The sequence below is a fragment of the Echeneis naucrates genome, chromosome 5 (assembly GCF_900963305.1).
Source record: "Echeneis naucrates chromosome 5, fEcheNa1.1, whole genome shotgun sequence".
NCBI classification, from domain to species: domain Eukaryota; kingdom Metazoa; phylum Chordata; class Actinopteri; order Carangiformes; family Echeneidae; genus Echeneis; species Echeneis naucrates.
The window spans coordinates 4,993,619-5,013,332 of record NC_042515.1 but is presented as its reverse complement, the minus strand read 5'-3'; the positions used below and the strand labels follow the sequence as shown (position 1 = coordinate 5,013,332).

The following is a 19,714-nucleotide window of genomic DNA, read 5'->3' as shown; positions in this document are numbered from 1 at the left end:
TAAGTATTCAAATAACTACCATTTTCACACAAGTATGAAACAAGAGTTTTAGCTACCTATGTGACACTCTCACTTTACAGAGCTGCATGCTTTGCATACACAAGCTGTCTGACAGTCTGGCTAAAAAGGATCTCCAAAAATAATTGACGCAGAGAACAGAGCCAGACGGGCTGAGTTTGACAGTGCGAGAAAAAAAAAAAACATATAACTTGAGAAGTTTACCAAGGATATCACATTGTTAGTCGGGAAGGCATTATAGGCGAGTACACTGTGATCTCTTTGACTTCAGTTTTTCTCTTGATGAAAAGTTTCGCGTGTCAGACCAGGAAGTCGTTTCAGGAGGAAACTTGCCCCTGCAGTGTTGAGGTGTTAATTCTCTGAAGTCTTCCTCATATCGTGCAACCTAGATTCCTGCTGCTGCAAGGGAATATTTGTTCTTAAAAAAAAAAAAACTTCCAAAGAATTACATTTAAAAGAGACAGATTTGGTGCATTAGTGTATTCAGTCAGGCTGACATTGTTTGAAGAGAGCTGATGTTTTTGTAATAGCTTTATTTTGACCATGTGGCACATAGCTGCCCAGACCCAGCCCTCAGGTTCTGTAGGGCTTGTACAGTCCCAGACACATTTTTGCAGATGTGGTTAATTACGAACTACTTTGGACAATTAGTAAATGAGTCTGACAGTAACCTCTATGCATTAATCACAGTAAATTACACAGAGGAAGGCACAGCACAGAGGTTCAATTAACCTTTTCGCCCTCATCTGAATGTGGTGGATTTGGTTGGTTTTTCAGCGAAGGTCCTAGCACTGTCCCAGGTCACTGGGGAGAGGGAGATGCGCCCGGTGCTACAGAGGACTTGTCAGTCGGTTCTCTTGCTCCCACATCCTCCCGACACTTGTCCTCACCAGGCCCAGTCCCCGCCTCTGGGAATTGTGGAGCTGTCTGGAAATCAAGGCGACCTTTGTGTCTTGCGGTTTTCTCACAGCTGCGGCGGCATTTACTTCTAAAAGAGGTGTGCCAGAATCCCCCTATTGGTCTAATTTAGCCGACAGTTAAAGCTGACCTTGCCATAACCACCAGCAAGAGCTGGCAAACTCTCCGGAGGATTTGGAAGCCAGCGTCGGGGACTCTGGACCGACCTAAGACATCTTTAACTTGTGGTACGTAGCAAATATGAAAGACTTTGCTGCCATTGGTTTGGCTGGTGGAGTGTGTCTCCACAGTAAAGGTTTCAAATGATTTTGTGGATTATTGAACATGGTGAAAGACATGCCGAACATTAGTTTGGTCAACGATGTGGTCTTTAAATTGATGTATCTCTGGTTCGGCTTCCTGATGGCAGTGTGGCTAAAGGAATGACTGACATTATTCCCGAACAAAAATCATCTCATTCCCCGATAGAGCGAAGTGATGATTCACCAGTTCCAGGGGACTAATGAACTCTCAAGAGTGGACGCCTCACTTCCACCACTGCCCCCGAGGCTGGTGGCTTTTAAATCAAAGTGTTTTCCCAGTCTATCTGCTTAGTTAACATTTACCTTCAATAACCTGTCAAAATTGTTATGCCCCCCAGCGTGTCTTGATATGCTACTCTTTCTTTCTTACACTTTGTCAAGGAAGGAATGCGAGTGCTGGGCAACAGACCAGAGACATTACTGAAAGATATCAAATGAGCATTTTGTGTTCTTGTATTTTTCAACCTGCTCTGAGCCAGTGCAGGGTTAGTGTTGACAAAGATGAAGAGGTGACGAGGTAGACATATTTTCTTTACTCCATCTGCCATGAGAAGGAGACAACGGATACTGACAAATGAAGAGCCAGTGACAGAGCAGGCATACAGACAGATATATGAGCAGGAAATACTCTCCGCCCCTGTTGAGTCAGTTCCCAGAGTCAAGCCGGCACATTGCAGCCTCTGTCCGGCCTCGTCCAGGCTGGTTTGTGCTTGTGGCTTGATGCTGATGTTTCAGGATTGATTCGACTGCATTCACAGTGAGGCACCCTGCACAAACAATTAAACAGGCATGCGGCCCTAACATGCTGCCCTCTGGTTTCCGACTGCCCAGTGCCCCTGTGAGAACCAGTGGTCACGTGACCTGGCGAGTTGTGAGCGAAGAAAAGGGGACTCTGGGTCCCCCCCCCCCCCGCCCCCCCCAAAAGCCCTCCTAACTCTTTGTGGTGCCCCTCTGAAATCCTTGCTCTACTTGGCCCACAGTTCTCTCTCTCTCTTTCACATACACACACGTAAACACACATGCTAAATCACTTTGTGCTAATTCCTCACTGTTGTGCCAACACACACATGCAAGTCTAGTCAGGAGCACACGCACACACATACACACAAAGCAACATCTCAACACACAGGCTAACCCTATATGCACACACGCTCATTCGTGCGTACACCTATATGTGTAAACACGTATACACACTCCGTCCATAACTTCGAGGTATACACTTCCAATGCACGGCCACCCACATGCACAACAGGCGTGACCGACAATAAAACACAGTCGTGGTCTTGCAGATGCCTAAAAGAACACGACCCTTTGTCATCCATACCGGGACCTTTTCTTCCGGGGGAGGAGCGCCATTCAAGGTCGAAACATGATTTTAGCCTTTAAACCTCTTTCCCAAAACATGAAAGGGCCTCACACAGGCACACACACACACATTAAGCCGTACTTCCCCTTCTTTTATCTTCTGTATGTCTTTCTATCTTCTACACTGGACAACAAATACTAAATTCATCATCAGGCATAAATTAGGCCTGCTCTTATATTTATGGTGACGTGGCTTCATCCAGGTGTTTGCTTGAATCACATATCTTAGTCAGAAGAAGAGAGTTCTGTATACTGCATTAATTGTTTTAAATGAAACCTTTCATTAAAAAAATACATTTTGTTTTTCTTCAGCAGAAATATGTGAAAGCGCTTGATTGATTGACCTGTTAAAACTGCACCTGGCAATTTCAAAGGTTCATGGTCCTCCAAAATTTCAGCTTCAATCCCCAGCTATCATGTAACATGATGTAACATGATGTAATAGTACAGTACTTTGACCAACCCAGCCAGCCTCTGATGGCTTTTACCAAACCATGGCTCAGTCACTGCAGTTAAAAAGATGGAGGACAAGTAACAAAATATAAAATTAAAAATGACAAATCCTCAATTATGGCTCCGTGTGCTTACATTTAGTCAGAATGTTATTTTAACATTCAAGTTGATAAGATAAGAGTTAAGAAAGGAAATAAAATGGCACAAAGTGCAGCTTTTTAATGACCTTTTTTTTTTTTGCAGTACACAACTAGCAGCCACCCCCCACCACTCTTGTTGCCGCTCGGCTGGAATTCCTCGCGGATCACTGCCCGCGCCCTCTTTATTCCCATTCTGTGCCTCCTCCGACACCTGGCCATTGCCCCCCCTCGCCCCTCCCCGTCCCTCCAGTCTTCCCTGCCCTCACCCAGTTCTCCCCTCTAGTTCCTCATTAATCGGTCCTGATATTGATGGAAGCTGAATGCTGGCAAATGACTGCGTGTGAAGGCCCTCCATGCACCCGCTTCTCACCCTGCTCACAACCACATCCAGGGTTGATTAGCATGCCAACCGCTTACCACGCCTGTGAATCAGTCCCTCTGTCCTTCAGCTGGCTCAGTCCTTCACTCTATCTATCTATCTGTCTGTTCATCACATTTTCCTTGTCTCAGTTCCCATGTCTGCACTCTTTCTTTCGATTTTTAAGACTCTCCTGGCAGCATTATTGTTTCACTTTTGTGCCTGTCTTCAGTGTTCCTCTCTGCCACCTGTTGATGCCTTTCTATCAGGCAGCTTTGTGAGGTCCCAGTAAAAAAAAAAAAAAAAAAGTTCTCCAAATGAAAAGACATGGGGACGCACACACATCCTGCCTGCTGCTCTCTCTCACACTAAAGGCATTTAAAACTCAACTCCAGATCCATAAAGAAACTGTCTCTGCACCCAAATGATCAAACGCGGTTATTAGCAGATAATATTTCTGTTTCGTGTTGAAGCTTTGTGATCATGATCAGCATCTGCTCCTCTGATTATTAGGTTTCCAACGGACTTAGCCAGTGAAGCTGAGTAACACGCACGCATGCTTGCATACATGTGATGTTCACTGAATAGATGGACACACATTTCATAGCATGGAGGCACCAGCAACCTGAGTAGAAGTAGACTTTCAAAGGCCATAGTAATGATTTTCTGCACATTCCCCTTTTATCTGCCAAGGCTGTGGCTCCTGGCAGAAATGTGTGGTCCTCTCTTAACAATGAGAATGCATGTCTTTGAGCGAAACTGTAATGGAATAACATGATGAAGCGAGGTGCTTTCACATACAATTAGGTTCTGATGACCACGAGCAAAACTAAGTTAATCAGATGAAGTTTAATAAACTGTCTGAGTTTAAGGAAAATAATCGAACCAGTGTTTTTTGTTTTTTGAGCTGAATGACATTTGACTGTTTTCAACACTACGGCCAAAACAAAACCAGGTGGGACAACCTCTCAGATTTAGCTTTTGCAGTTGACTACAATGCAGCACAGATGTTTTTTGTTTTTTTTTGCCAGAAAGAAAATCTAACTTTTCTGCAGCATTTCAGAGACTTTTCTACCTGGACTTTGAAACAGCACTGGATGCTTATGTCCTTTGATAACCAGCTTCCTCCTTGCCACTACAGCACCGCTTTATCTTGACTTGGGGGGAATGAAGTCATTATACCCCTTTAGTGACATGCTGCCCATCACACCTCAGCGCTCGCTGACCAGTTGCCATAGCAGCAAGCAGCTGCGGCCGAGAGTCTTCTTTGATTTTGATCCACGCCAGGCAAATAACTCAAACAGACTAATACTCCCCTCCTTCCCTCCCTCTCCTGGGCAGCGCTATCTGCTGCTGTTACTTTCCTCCAGCTCTGTTTGGATGTCTTCCTCCTGCGCTCACCTGTCAGACGAGGCCCCTCAGTGCTGAAATATGCCTTTTTGTCTATTTGTCCCCATTGGAATGAAACCATAAAGTCACTTACAGCCAGAATTTTGCCATTCTCTTTACGGCAGCTCGCCTGAAAGCAATCCGTCTTTGATCTGTGTCACGAGTAAACACAGTGATAGGAGTTAAACCCAAGGTCGAACAGACGCTGAAAACACTTATGCGTTTTAGCTGTTCTGGAGATAAGGGAAACAAAGTGCTCTGTCAGGCTAAGTGGCTGTAATGGCTTCAAAACAAACAGAGCAAGGGCTCGCTGCTTCAGAACAAAGGAGAACTCGGCATTCCACAGAAAAACACAAAACATATCTGGACTTAACTTGAGCCAGACACAGTTTGTTTACCTTGCAGGTTGTATGGCAAACATTTATCTGAGTTAACAGGAGAAGGGCCAAGTCTGGTCTACACCTTCCTCTTCCCGACATAATGCCGCTTGACAGCTAGTCCAAGGCAACCAGTGTGTCTCACTGCAAAGGGCAGCATCCTATTAGGGGAAAATCCAAACTTGAAAAGCCAAGAAACTTGAGTTAAGTCAGAACTGGCCTTTGTTGTGCAAGATTACATTTTGATTTTAAAAGCAAACAATGAGCCAAGAACTCATCAGTTTTTATTGTTCCTGTCATCCACTTTTCTTCCAACGTCTAATACTATTCCTTTGTTCCCATTGACCTCACATTAAGAAAATACTAAAGCAGTCTTGAGAAACACGCTGAACTCCATTACCACTCCTTTGATTACTGCCCCTGACCCCAAACAAGTGGATGTTTCTCCCTAGATTTGTGTGTAGATGACACATCCTTAAAGACTCAGAACAATTTTGCTGCCCGATCCATAAAATATTGATGGCTCTGCTTGTAAAGGTATTATGGGTTTGCTAAACAAGTGCTCAAGTTAATTATTATAATTTAAGATGTTTCATAAAATGTGTCAGCATGTTCTTGTGCACTCAGTAATTTAACTCGGTCTGTTAAAAAAAAAAAGGTAAATGACCTCATTTTGAGCTTGGAGACTTTAAATTTCTTTTAAATGCACTTTGAACAATTTAATTTTCTTTGGCTAGCCCTGATTTGAGAGGAAGGGTGCAGCCTTTGGGGCTGCAGAGACATACACAGGTCATGGAAATTAGTCTGCTGCCTTTTTTTTTCTCCCTCGAATAAACAGAGCGAGACTCTGCTGTCCTGTTTTCTTTAACACTCCTCTATCTTTTCACTCCCTCTCATTTTTCTGCTCCTACTCTCATTTGGTTTCTGTCTTCCACTCATTCTCACTTGACCACCATGAAACCATTAGCTGTCTGTTTGTGCTTCACTGGTATCCAATATCTTTTGGAGTATGTTAGTTTGACTAACACAGGGTCCTTAAGGTGCCTTAATGGTTGGCCAACACAATTTCCATTGTGCCGTGCAGTTGGTGATTAAGAGGATTTTGATTGCAGGGGCTTTAGGGGTGCCTGTACTGTAAGTGATATTTGGGTTATTCTGAAGCCTGTTGTTGTACTCTGTCTAGTGTGATTGGATGCCGTAATGGTCCCAGCAGTGCAGCAGCCAGGCATATGGTGGAGGTACTGGCTTCCGATGCCTCCCATTCCCTGCTTTATAGACCTCCAGGGGGTCGTGACCCCACCGTAATTCTTCCAAAGCCAGAGAGAGAGAGGAGCCAGCACACAGGCCTGGAATCCACCAATGTGCCTTACTTCCCATGTGACCCCCACCCTCCCACCCCCTCACCTAGTGCTGCTGTGATATGTGTGGTCCCCATCAGGAATGGCAGGGTGGGGACAGACAGCGGTGGTGATAGTTAAACAGTCACGGCTGTTAAGAGGTACACTCGCCTCCTCCTCGGGTCAGAGGATGGAGGGGACGGGAGCTGAAAACGGGTCGTCTTGTTGATGGAAGAAAGCAATGTCAAGCGGTGGCAGGAAGGAAATGTATGAGCTTGAGTGGGATGAAGGTGGTGGTAGTGGTGGGGGGGGGGTGGGGGCTAGTAAAGAGAGGCATGGAGAAAAGGAAGAAAAATCTGGAAGGCTGGAGAAGAGAGGAGGCGATAAATTAGGAAAAGAGGAGTGAGACACGGCATCTATGTTTTACTGTTAGCTGCAAATAAATCATTACTCCTTTTTTTTTTTTTTTTTTTTTTTTACCATGCCCACATGTCGGCAGGCATCATAAAACACAGGTAAAGATACCCATAAATACACATTATTACAGCCTTACATCTAGCCTCCCTCTCTTCAGACGATAACACCATATCATCCGTAACAATGCTATCTCACTGCAACCCAACCGCATAGAGCATCTTCCCTCTTCTGTGCCTACCTCATCACTTTTTAATGTGCATACATAATTTAATGCCTCTTGTCTTAAGTATTATTCGGCCCCTAACATCAGGCGATGGAGAAGTGAGAAAGTAAGGCTGGCTAAGTACACCGTGCCATTGATGAAGTAGCACAAGGTCTGGGGGGGGGTGGATAGGCTGTGTGTTTGTGTGTGTGTGTTGTGGGAAGAGGAGGGTTAGAAGCTGTGATATCTGCCCAGACAGAAAAACTACTCTGATATCTGATGACTTTCTTGGCAGACAGGCTGCATTGACTGGCAAGAGATCAGCTCCCCTACGTTGACCCTGTGATGCTTTCACACATCAATAGCACCGTTCAAATTCCTCTGCGCGACAAATAAGCAGGAAGTGTCATACCTGAACACAGAGGAGAAAACTGGCCATGAGTTTGTGTGTGTGTGTTTGTGGTTGGGGGGGTTTATAGGCAGCCATGGTTGACTGGCTGATTTGATTTATTTCGTGGAGGCACTGCCAATCATTACCACTGCGCTGCCGGCTGAATCGAAAAAGAATGCACTCCGGGGTTGTTTTGCTTCGCGTTCACCATGACAGTACTGCTGAAAACGATGAGAACCACTGCTGACAGTTCATGCTGCAGATGCGCTCCAACATGTGGAATACTTTCAAGCGGCATTCCAACTTTCAATTTTAGCTGTGTGCGTAACAGTCCTGTACTAATCTTCAAAACAATCCACTTAGATGTTGACAAGGAAAGCAGTAAATGATTTAAATCTTTTGTTTGTGGTGGTGATGGCAATGACACCAGACAAAACAACTTTTTCACTCTCTGTTATTATTCAGCCATTTAAGTGCTGGATCAAGATGAAGTCACGAGTAAATGCAATATTGTATTTCTTATTGTCTTTCCTGGGAAAAGTCTTGTGATTGTAATGCATTAATACCCCTTAGGGAACTAGGTACACTGAGCTTTGTCAGGTAACACTCACACCCATACAGTCCCACAGTTAATAATGCATCACCCCATCATGGCCTGCCAATACACATAGGTGTGTAGGAATAGGGATGTGTCAGAGCACGAGTGTGATTATGTGAAATACTGTCTGGTGTGCAGTGAGCAAGGTCATCAAGCTGTTGGTCTTTGTTCATTCAGCAGCCACCAGCACAGCAGTTATCCAACGCAATGTTCCCGATCAAATGAAATTAAAACTTAGCTCTGTGTTTTCTGACTGCATCAGAGAGACAGTTGTATATTGTTATCACAGCTTGAGTTTTCTGAAGGCTGGTGATGTCGGTTTGCTTGTAATTGTAACTTAGTCCTGAGACAAACACTCACGGCTGTTCAGCAAAGAGACAATCACTCTTAGAGCCCGTTTTATTTTTTCCCCAAATTCAGTTTTAATTTTTCCCATTCTCTATTCTTGTCTCAGAGGTCTGCTTTTCCTTGCCCTACCACATACATTGGTGACATCAAGTCATCAATTAACTTAAACATGTTCAGCTGCCCAGGGCAGCAATCGAACCCACAACTTTATTATTGTGGGGCAACAGCACTAACCACTACTCCACCGTGCTGCTTACTTTAAACAGCAGAAAACTGGTAGCTCATCAACCTCCATCTGTATTTTTCATTTAAATTGTTGTGTTCATTCAAATGATACTTTTCTTCTGTCACTTTTATTGCCGGTGCCTATTTGGTCCACTGCTGCCACCAATGGTTGGACATGGAATTGCATCCACCTATAATCTGTCAGTCTCGAACAAAATGACAGATTGAGTGACAGGGCAGGGGCACTTGAGGGGCCCAATTAGATTTCAGATAGGGCCTGTGGCCCCACCCCCACAGCCACCACTGAGTCTGCAAGACTTCAGAACGAGGAAAGAGTGTGTTTGTCCAACAAGGAGTGCCGTAGAAGTAGAATAATCAACCACACAAGCAGAGCCCTATAAAGTCAGTTTTACTTTTTTCCCATATTCTTTGCTTTTTTCCGGTTTTTAATTTTTGAAAATTAAGTTTTTAGCATTTTATGGAAATTTAACCTAGAGACAGTGTTTCTTCAGTTATAACTGAAAACTGTAATGCTTCCACACATTTAAGCAAAAACATAACACAGAAACAATGAAACATACGTCCCACAACCCACAAGGTTATCCATCGATTACTGATATCTCCATTGAAGCGCATGATAGTCAACCTCTTTGTATTAAGCTCAGTGAGTGACTCTCATTTGACTTAACGCTCAGACGGCCGCTTCGACATGTTTACATTAATTTGTTTATGGGGAATGGGGGGGCGTGCATAATTAGTGACCCCCTTGGAGGATTTTCCTGACAGATAACATTCCTCTTTATTCTGAAAAAAAAAAACCAAACAAAACTTTTATGTAAACTGTCAGTCAGTTCCGTGTTTATAATTCCCTTTTTAATGTCTAATTTTGTGATTCCGTGATTGCGGATTTTGATGTCGTGAAACATTTACAGCACCAGATGAGTCACATTTATCATTGAACACGTCTAAGGATCTTGTCACTCCCTCCCTTAGCACTTGACCCAGAAACCAAACCTGAGGAGGAAGAATAAGAGGGCTTGATGTGTAGGGCATTTTTTCAGACAGATTAGTTTGATATATGATGACATGCAAAACTAATTTGTCAAGCCCATGCTGCGGTCTTCAGTTGTCATTTGTAGCAGTGGGGGTGTTGGAAACTCTGTGAGGAACATTGATATGTTTTGAGCAGAGCAACTGAAATCCAAGCTTTCATGGGCTTAATGGCACTAAATGTAGAAGTGTGGTTCAAATAGAGTAAGAGTAAGAAAGAGCTTTTCACTGTTTAATTTTGCGAAGTTTGTCAAATGTCAAACAATGGTCTCCCAGCGTAATGGTTTGATATCATAGTTGTCATTGTGGTTCATGCTGAATTATATTGCCTCTTATCTTTTGTCTTTTTGACAAGAAAAGAACATGACTGATTAAGTATCTTGTTTTGTGTTTATTCATTTTTCTTCAGAGCTTGTTGGTTTTCTTTGATTTGATTACACAGCACTACTACTTTTTGCAGATATTGAATTTGTAATGGAAAGGAAATATCTCCCTGTAATTGACATAAGGAAAATGGAAAGAGCTTGTCATCTTGTCATTTCCATTCTGCGAGTCCTTGGTCAGACAGACATTTGCAGGCTGCCGCACGACGCTGTTTCCTTCCCTTTGAATGTTTCTCCATTAGAGTCCAACTTATGTCGTTTACTGGATCAGTGATTTGTCTTCACATAGTGGGCTCCATGAATGTCTCTATGAAAACCGCCTGTTGCATGTTTCAGTAAAATCTGTCTGCATTCATAGTTCACCATTTAGCAGAGCCTGGATAACCAAAAAAAAAACCCTGTATATTTGTGGTACGAACATTTTTGGTGGTGAATATCTCCAGTCAAAATATTTCTGGTTATTCTTGGAAAATATTAAAACCACATTGACAAACATACTTGATAGCGTTGCATTTTTCTCCCAGTGAGCAGTGAGAGGTCGTAGGCTCAAACATCAAGCAGCACTTCTTGCAGGTCATCAGTCCAACCCTGTTACCAAACTTTAGGTGATAAGGTCTTTACAGCAGATTTTAAAGGCAGAATAAAGGCTCTTTAAAGAGATGTAGAACAGGTCATAAACGGATTTGTTTATCACACTTTAATGACTCGTCTTGGCACACTTTCCGTGGGATGATGCAGATCTCACATGGTGGGTGAATCAGTCAGGCAAAGACAGACTATTGCAATAAAAAGAGATGACTATCTTTTGCACAAACTTGCACAGACGGACTAATGAGTGCATGCATACTTGTGAACACTGTCAAACCAAAGGTGCTGGCTAAAGGCAAATGTGGTGTCAACCACCTCCTCTGCTAGCCCGCAGTTTGCCAAAGCTGCCAATCAAAGCCGTTGGCACGGAGATCGCTGCTCCCCAAACCACCACAGACATCCTCTCATGTAGGACAAATTAAGCAGGGAAATGGGTCCCTTTGCTCTCACAATTCCAGTTTAGTGTGATTTAAAGCTGGGGGGGAACATCTTGTCTTCTGGACTAATACAAGCATATCATGGTCGTACTGCTCCTACGGAGGCCCCTAGCTCTGTTATTACCGGGCCTAATCAAGGACCAGAGAGACACCAAGAAATAAAAAGGATAGATGAGAGCGAGTGAGAGAATGAAATACCTCATGTGAAACCAGGGACCACGCATCCGTGAAATAAAGGATTCCTTCATGCTCTTACATGAGCTATGTACATTTTTTAATCATCCCCTTTTAACTAATGGCTTGTAGGCAAAGCGTGGGAGGGTTGTGATGATTATTTCTATCAAGTCAATTAGTAGTGGCATCTGAAAAGCTGTCACTGTGATGAAAAGTGATTTGTGCACCCCTGTCTAACTTTGCTGCAGGTATTTGCTCACAGAGCACTTAAAATGATTGGATGGATGGATGAATGTCACTTGCACGCCTCTTTTTTTTTTTTTTTTTTAATCATACATTTCTCTTCTCTTCAGCTGCTGCTTATAAAAATGTGGGACCCTCTTTTACAGAATTTTCCACTGCAAAATTTAAAATGTACTGATCTGTTAAACAGGTCTCGGTGGGTTGTCAGGGATTTGGGAAATATGGAAAGCATACTTATAAATCCTGCTGCCTGTGTTATTAGCCAGGCTTCTTTCACACAGCGTATGATTGGCCAGGTGACTGTTCCTACTCGCAATTTATTGCTCAGGCTGATGTGTCTCCGCTATGAAATATGGTGTCACTCTGAGCTAACTACACTTTAATAGTGAAACTATACTAATGATACATCTACAGGTGTGGCTAATGGCAAAAACACGACTTTATGCATGGAAAGAAAAGCTATACTTCGAAAAGATTCACATGGCAGTCATATGTTGTAATTAGTAGTGAGACAAGACAGTTACATTTTCTGAAAAAAATGGCAGGCGGTCTTGTATGGAATAATGGATGTTTGAAAACACAACACTGTTTGCTGATGGCTGAATTAAGTTTTGCAGTTATTGTTTCAGCAGAACTCTCTGATCAGAAATCTGTTCTTTGGTACTGTTTTGTCTCATTACAAATCGGCGACAGAAAGACTTTTGCAAAATCAGTTTTTAGATAAAGATTTTTTTATAGGTAGGAAATTATAAGAGGCCAGTCCAACTTCATGCTAACTAAATCCTAATGGGGCTGACTCATTCTGAAAGAAACATTATAAATGGACTTTAACAGCCCAGCAACATTAAGGCAATAAAAAAAAAAACTCACAATGCAGCACTCTGTCAGCTATGCCAGCGTTCCCACCACTGACAGAAAATATCTGCAATTGTGAATCAAAAAATTATATAAAAACATGCATAACTGTTATCAAGCCAGTATCTATAATTTTCACATCAGATCGGAAAAATCTAATAATACACTTCCAGTCCAAACGGAAGACCTGAACACCTTTCAGTCATACATCAAATGGTAGATTTACTTTCTCTTATGTTTGTTTTCGGCGATTGCCCCTTGGCCCTGCTGACAAGTTAAGTTACACTGACTGATAACACAGTTTGGCTGTGTAGGGATTACTGTCGTACATCCTGCGTTTGGCCCCTGGGAACGCCATACCGTATCACTCTGTCAACAGTTACTGCTCAGAGAGTGCTCCACTTTCTGAGGCTCACATTTGTGTGCGGGGTGCCATATGTCAGACAGCACCATCCCCTGCCAAAGTCAACCACGCAGCTTCCCCCTCCTCGTCTCTCTTTGCCTCAGAAAACACGGCGCTCTGCGGTGTTGATGAGGTGGGGCTGAACTCTGAGCCCTCATAGTTTCCCTGAAAACACCTACATCATCTTCCCAACTCAAAACCTGTCTTTTCAGGACCCAACAATAACCTCCACATTGCGTAAATCTCGCTGACAGAGTGATGCCTCACCAGTGACACACTGGATGGCTCCCTGGATAGCTAAAGCTGTGTGCCAGTTTGCCTGGAAGTCGTGAAAATGAAACAAAGCTGCATCTCTGGGGTTTGGGCCACTGCCACATGGTCCACAAAGCCCCTGTTTCATTGTAAAAGTGGGATTAAGAATTCATTTAACACACAGGGATATACTGTTATGTGACAGGGCTGGGTGCTCTATAGTACTTTAATGGGTCCAGCTTGTGCTGACAGATAAGTTGAGCTGAGCTGCTCTGGACCAGGGGCTCCATCCACTTCTTCCTTCTACATGAAACAGACTGTTATTCTTTCCAACAGGCCATACAGTAGTCCTGTCCATCATTAAAGCTATGAATCACATCTCTGCACTTGCACTGACTCCCTCAGGGGTATATCATTGGTTTGCCCCCTTAATCTGGGTAGATTTCCGTGCTGGGTCTACTGTACAGTATAGGGTTCTGTTTTTAACACAATGAACAGCTTGCTCTTGTTACTCTGCAAATGCAGTGCATACCACAAACTTCCCACATTTGCCATCAGACACTGTGGTTTCAGGTGTTAAGCGAAATGTAAATGAATGTGCATGCACCCTTCAGGAGAACACAGCATGGCTTTTATGGCTAAAAATGTTTACTTGCTTTTTAACCCTGCCAACTGACATTATCAAAGCAGCGGTAATAACCATATGTGGTTTAAGTCGACGTTAAATTCAATATTGAGGGATTTGTTCCATCAACAGGAGAGGCAACAGTTCCGCTTGCAAAAAAGATAAAAGGACGTCGTGCCTCCGAGCTGCTTCATGCTGTTTTGGAGGTCAATTGCTTCTTCACGATACCCCCATTAAGCTGCAAGCACTAAATATAGGTTACTTTGTTAGAAAATCAGTATATTCTCTTTGGTTCTGGTTTGAACCTCCACCACATCAAAGTCATTTATATGCAGATTTCTTTCCTCAACTGTGATGCAATAAGTTGCAAAGCAATTTGTCAAATTGGGTTTTCCATGGTGAGAGAAAAACAGCCAAGGAGAAATGTCTCTAGACACACATTAACAATACAATTAAGCCCCAGAACACAGCATCATGTAGGTGCTTGTGATAGAAAGTAGGGGAAATGTCAGTTGGACGGGAAAACTGCACTTGCTGGGGGAAAAGGTGTATACAGCTGGGAGGTGTGGTTCAGTGGAGGGATTACTCATGGCAGTAGAAAAAGTTTCCATCCATCATTCATGCGGCAGAAATCTGTCTGTTGGCTTTAACTAATTGGCCGTCTATCTGTCAAATCCTGATTTCCGTGCCCTTTGGGCAGAGCAGGGAACAGTCAGTCACCACGCAAGCCAGCTGCAAATGTTTGAGAAACAGCTTGTCAGATTTAAAAAAAAAAAAAAAGAAGAAGAAGAAATAATATAACCAAAAGCAGAAGCTGCCAGTAAACCAATGAATGCATTATACACACAGTGGATGGTGTGAATACACAGCACGGTAATGCTGCAGAGAGATGTTTTCAGTATCCTCTCTGGCTCTCATTTATTAGTGCTGGAACACAAAAGCTTTGTGGATAACTTTGAGTTTGATGTCTTTGTATTTGTATGTATGAGATGTATATTTTCTTGGTCGGCGTCGGAGCTGTACTGTCTTTTCTGTGAGCAGCTCCCCTCCTGATCCTTGATTGAAAATGCTGCTACTTTCTTTAGAAAGCTGAGATGCAGCATTGACCCCTTTTAGAGAGGAAGAGTGTTGTTGTAGTATCTAGGCACTCCCCCTCCTCCACCACCCTGCCCATCTCCCCCAGCCTCTCACTTCAGACAGCCTCTCACTTGAGAGCTCTCCTACATCAGCACTAAACTCTCCTTAGTCTCAGGAAGTGGTGGAGGAAGCACTCTCAGCCTAGCAGTCTTTTCTTAGACTCCTAGGCCTCATTTTATATTCATAGCCCCTTCCACTGTTGAGGGTATCAGGTTTAGAAAAGGGGAAAAGGGGGAAAAAAGAGACAGAGTTTAATTATTTACTGTCAAATTGTTCATATTGCCTGTAATTGCATTAAGAAACATGTTAAGCTTTGCCTCTAACTGTTTCATATTTGGCAATGTTTCTCCGTACGTGTAGTCAGAGACGCTCTGCTGCTGACTTTGACTGCCATAGCAGAGGTCATTTTCCCAAAGTGTGGTTAAACTGGGGAACTCTTTTATGCATCACTCTCCATGGCCACACAAATAATGCAAAGACACTTATGGTTGTAAGTGGGAAATTGAGAGACTGCAATTTGTCATCGGATCTCACAGCACTTCATATGTCCTTCTGGGTGTCGCATGCTGACGGTGAAAATCCATTACATTACAGACTGGGCTGCAGAGCATTTGGCATCAGGCTTTAGACTGAGCGTGAGAAAACTTTTTTTTTTTACCTCAAATAAATCATGCAAAAAAAATAAAGATTGTCTCTGAGTGGAGAGACAATCACTGTAGCAGGAAGAAGGTTGTTCAGTTCATAAAATTAGGAAAAAGTGGGAGGAAATGCAAATAAATTGCTTCTTGTATAACTAAAGGCTAATCGCTTTCACATGCACAATTCCACCTTCAGGTACTCTTTAAGTTGGAAAAACTGCAGATTGATTGACTTGAATTAATCGTCCTTAATTGATATGGTTGACAGAGGGATTTCACCTGGTTTCCTATATTAACTGCTTTGTTTGTATGGACTACCAGGTGTAATGAATCTGTTTTTGCCATTTCCGCACTGATGTCCCCCCTGTGAGGTCCGAGTCCGAGTCCTTAGTCGCTGCTGAGTCAGCCATTAGTTAATATAACTCCTCTCTTTCCGCTGCCTTAAGAACGGCAGCCTTCCTGAGATCTATCTGTTGACGGTCCCCTCAGGCCTGCATCTTTTCTTTCACGTAGTTGATTGTGACCAAACCACGAACACAGCAGATGGTGTTGGGAGCGGGGTAGCTCATAAGGACACTGTGACATTTTTTTTTTTTTTTTTTTTTTTTTTTTTTTCGAGGACCCTACATACCTATGTCCTATGAGCGGGCCTAATTCAGATGCTCACAACATAGAAAAGCGCCCACAAGAAGAAAACAAAAATAAGTGATTCCTGTGGCGAGACACTCTGCATCCTGTCCTCCTCCTGATTAATAGCCACCAGGTCTTGCTGAGCAGCCGTGCTCCTCCACGGCCGGAGGTTCACACTGTGAACGACGCAGGGGCTGACAGTGGTGAGCTATGTGCTGCTCCGCCCCGCGGGAGGTAATGAATTGACGTGGCTGCCAGGACTGGAGTGCAGACAGCAGGAGGAGGGAAAGTGATCAGTCTTTCATGGTGAGATACTTCTTGTCCAGCATGCAGGCCACTGATAGCAGGATGAGAACAGAGCCTTAAAGAGAGGGGAAGGGAGAGGGAACAGAACAAGGTGAGAAGTAGTGGATAGGAAGAGAAAACGGGTGGAGGATGGCAGAGATAAAGAGGAGGCTTGGGGAAGGGGTGGGGAGTCACCCAGTCTGTGTTAACATTCCTGGGGAAATTCGCTCCCTGCTCCCCCCACAACACTCCCTAAACCACCACCGAGGGGGTTCATTATTCTCACTGTACTCCTCCACTAATTATCGTTATCATTATGGGGGATAATTACCATTTCACTGCCTAACACCCATGTAGGCTGCTCGGCTCTGAGTCATAGACAAGGTTATCAATAGCTGCTCAATTGCAGTCTCATCTGCCTAATTATACGATTTGGGCTTTGAGATAACTGAATAGGATGTGAAATCTAGTATTATGCCTTGAGTATGGGCAAGACGCAGAAAGTCAGCAGAGGGCCTTGAAATAAAGCAATGCGTGTGGAGCCTGCTAATTAAAAGCTGTGGCTTTCGCTGGAATATAAATCAGAGGAAATCCAGGGTTATGAAACAACTGGAAGTCTCAGAAATATCCTGCAACCTGGTGCCACGCTGAGCACGTGGCAAGCGTGGAGTAAAATCCAGTCAGATGTGACGGCAGATTCTGTCTGATTTTCCCCCACTCATTACCTGTAGGAAGAACATTTACATGCTATCTGATTTCAGTGTTTCTGCTTTATTTCTCCCCCCCGCCTCTGCTTGTAAGTAACTAACACTATTAGCACCAATTGAATCAGCACATATAACAATATAAATGAAGACTCTGCACAGTTGTTCATCAGACCAGTATTACATTTGCTGGCTGTGACTTATGCTAGGCTTAGTAGCCATGTTTGTCGAAAAGGAGGCGGGGGGGGAGGAGGGGTGTCTCTAAATCCCTCTGTGGCATTTTGGGGTTGCAGCTGACGCCTTGAACCTGACGAATGCTCTCTCCATCTGCTGCAGCTCAACACTGCAGCACACCAGAGGGATGGATGCCCAATCAACAGGAGAAATTCATTAGGCCTGTCAGGGATGGATAAGGGAGCATGTTGGCTCGGGCACGGAGGGTACAGAAAGAGAGGGAAAGAAGGTGACACGGCAAGGGGTTCAGTAAGCGTGTGACGGACAGTTGGGTCAGGCCGGCCCAGTGTGTGCCACCGATGACCTCATGACTGACAAGAGGCACATTGTCTTTGACCCCAATTACCAGAGGTGTTTCTTTCTGTGGCATGTCGGGTGGCCCCCCCTGTATTCTGCAGAGATTTGCTTTTCCAGCCTGTTGTTTTCCCACACAGAGTGATGGCTTAGTTCTGCTGACCAGGAAGTGTCTGACTAATAACTATCAAACTTATGGACTTAAATGCATTTGTTGTATCAGCGTAGGTTTCAGTAGCAGGAATAAAGTTTATTAATTATCACCATTATTATAATAATCTAAAAAAGTTTATGAACTAGCCAAGTGGTGGAAACTCACATTGGTTCAGAACGACAACAAAAAAAAAAAAAAAAAATAATTGATTGTTGCTGATTTATTTTCTGCTGGCCTACGAACCAGCAACTGACTTAACCGTCTGTGACAACTGTCCAGATAATAACTGAATAAGTCCACGAATTACACCATCAGCAGCTTGGATGGCCTGGACGTACTTTTTCACAAATAATATTAGTTTGTTTCTTTGATCCCGTTTTCGATCATGTTCATCTTGAATTTTGAAGCGTCATCGAAGGTATCACTGTTTTGGGTCAGGGAACTTTCACTGTGTATTCATTCAGTTCATTTATTTATTGATTTATTTTTTAAGATATTCCTCCTCCCAAAACATTTTGGATTTAGTGTTGTCCAGCATGCTTTCCTGCCAATGATCTGACCATCGTCTGCCTTTAAATCTCTCCTCAGAGACCCTCATGGACTCCACCACAGCCACGGCGGAGCTGGGCTGGACCGTCTACCCTGTGTCAGGGTCGAGCGACAACAGCGTAAGTAGCATGCTCCAGTTTCAGCTCTGCCTCTGATAATTAAAGCTTTAATTAAGTTATTGTTTAAGTCATAACATAATTGCAAGTCATCTGAAAGCATTTTTACATAGTGACAAAGGAGAGGTGTGAGGCCTTTCTCTTCTTTGTTAGAGGTACAGATAATGTGTAAATTTGTTCAGCCGCCCTTAAAAGTTTAATTTCTGGTGCTCCGTGTCTTGGCCAGTATTTCTGTTTCTCACTCTTAGGTCAAAGATCAGTGATTGAGCCGGTCTGCCCCCCAGAGTGAGCTGAATCATTTCCCCCGAAAGCTTGGGCCAAAAAAGCCCAACTGCACGGTTAAATAGAGAGAATTTGAAGTGAAACATTTTATTATAGTTATATAATATTATTATATTGTAATGTTTTCCCCATAAACCCTACATTTAGGGATGCTTGATGAAGAAAAACCTTGAATGTCTGGAGCAGTTACGAGAACTTTTTTTATTTATTTATTTATTTATTTTTGTGCCACAAAAAGTCCAACATTTTAACTCCTAAAAAATATTTCACTTTCGTCTGCATTCTTCCTCCATAAATGATTCAGGTTTCTTACATTTTAGCCTGATCTGAACTTTCTGGTTCATGACCAATGCTCTACAAGTGAACAATCCCACATACTTAGAGCTAAAAATGTGCACTCATAGGTTAGGCCAGAAGCTATGTGTTATACAGGCCTTGTTGGTGTTTGATGCACAGTATTTCCACATGGTTTGCCAGGGCATTGGTTCCTCCTAACCACATGCAAGCCAGTCCCACTTAAAATCAGCCAAAACCAGAGGCTCAGTCTCCTTCACTTCTTTCCCCACCATAAGATTTAGACTTCTTAGCTTTGGTCCAAAGGAGAGAAAAAAATGTTGTAGGCTTATTTGCTGGTGCATTTCAAAAAACCACTGCCGATTTTATTCAATTATTTATGCTTCTGTGGTTTGTATAAAAGATGGTTTGAATTATACTCTATCATGCTGTGTCTTGTTGCACTAAAAATGAAGGAGAAAATGGCATTGAAAGCTGGCCTTTAACAGTTCCATGATACAACTTGAAAGTTGTTCAGCAATAATTTAGGACAACTTCATCTCCCCCAAC

At 43.2% G+C, this 19,714-nt stretch overlaps 1 protein-coding gene across 3 annotated transcripts in view; it reads left to right on the top strand.

The window, feature by feature from the left end:
- ephb2b (eph receptor B2b) overlaps positions 1-19,714 on the top strand; it is a 112,954-nt gene that overhangs the window by 25,424 nt on the left and 67,816 nt on the right. For all 3 annotated transcript variants that reach the window (XM_029501270.1, XM_029501269.1, XM_029501271.1), the window contains exon 2: positions 18,513-18,592. In XM_029501270.1, the coding sequence (XP_029357130.1) occupies positions 18,513-18,592 (80 nt within the window). The remainder of the gene's footprint in view (positions 1-18,512; positions 18,593-19,714) is intronic.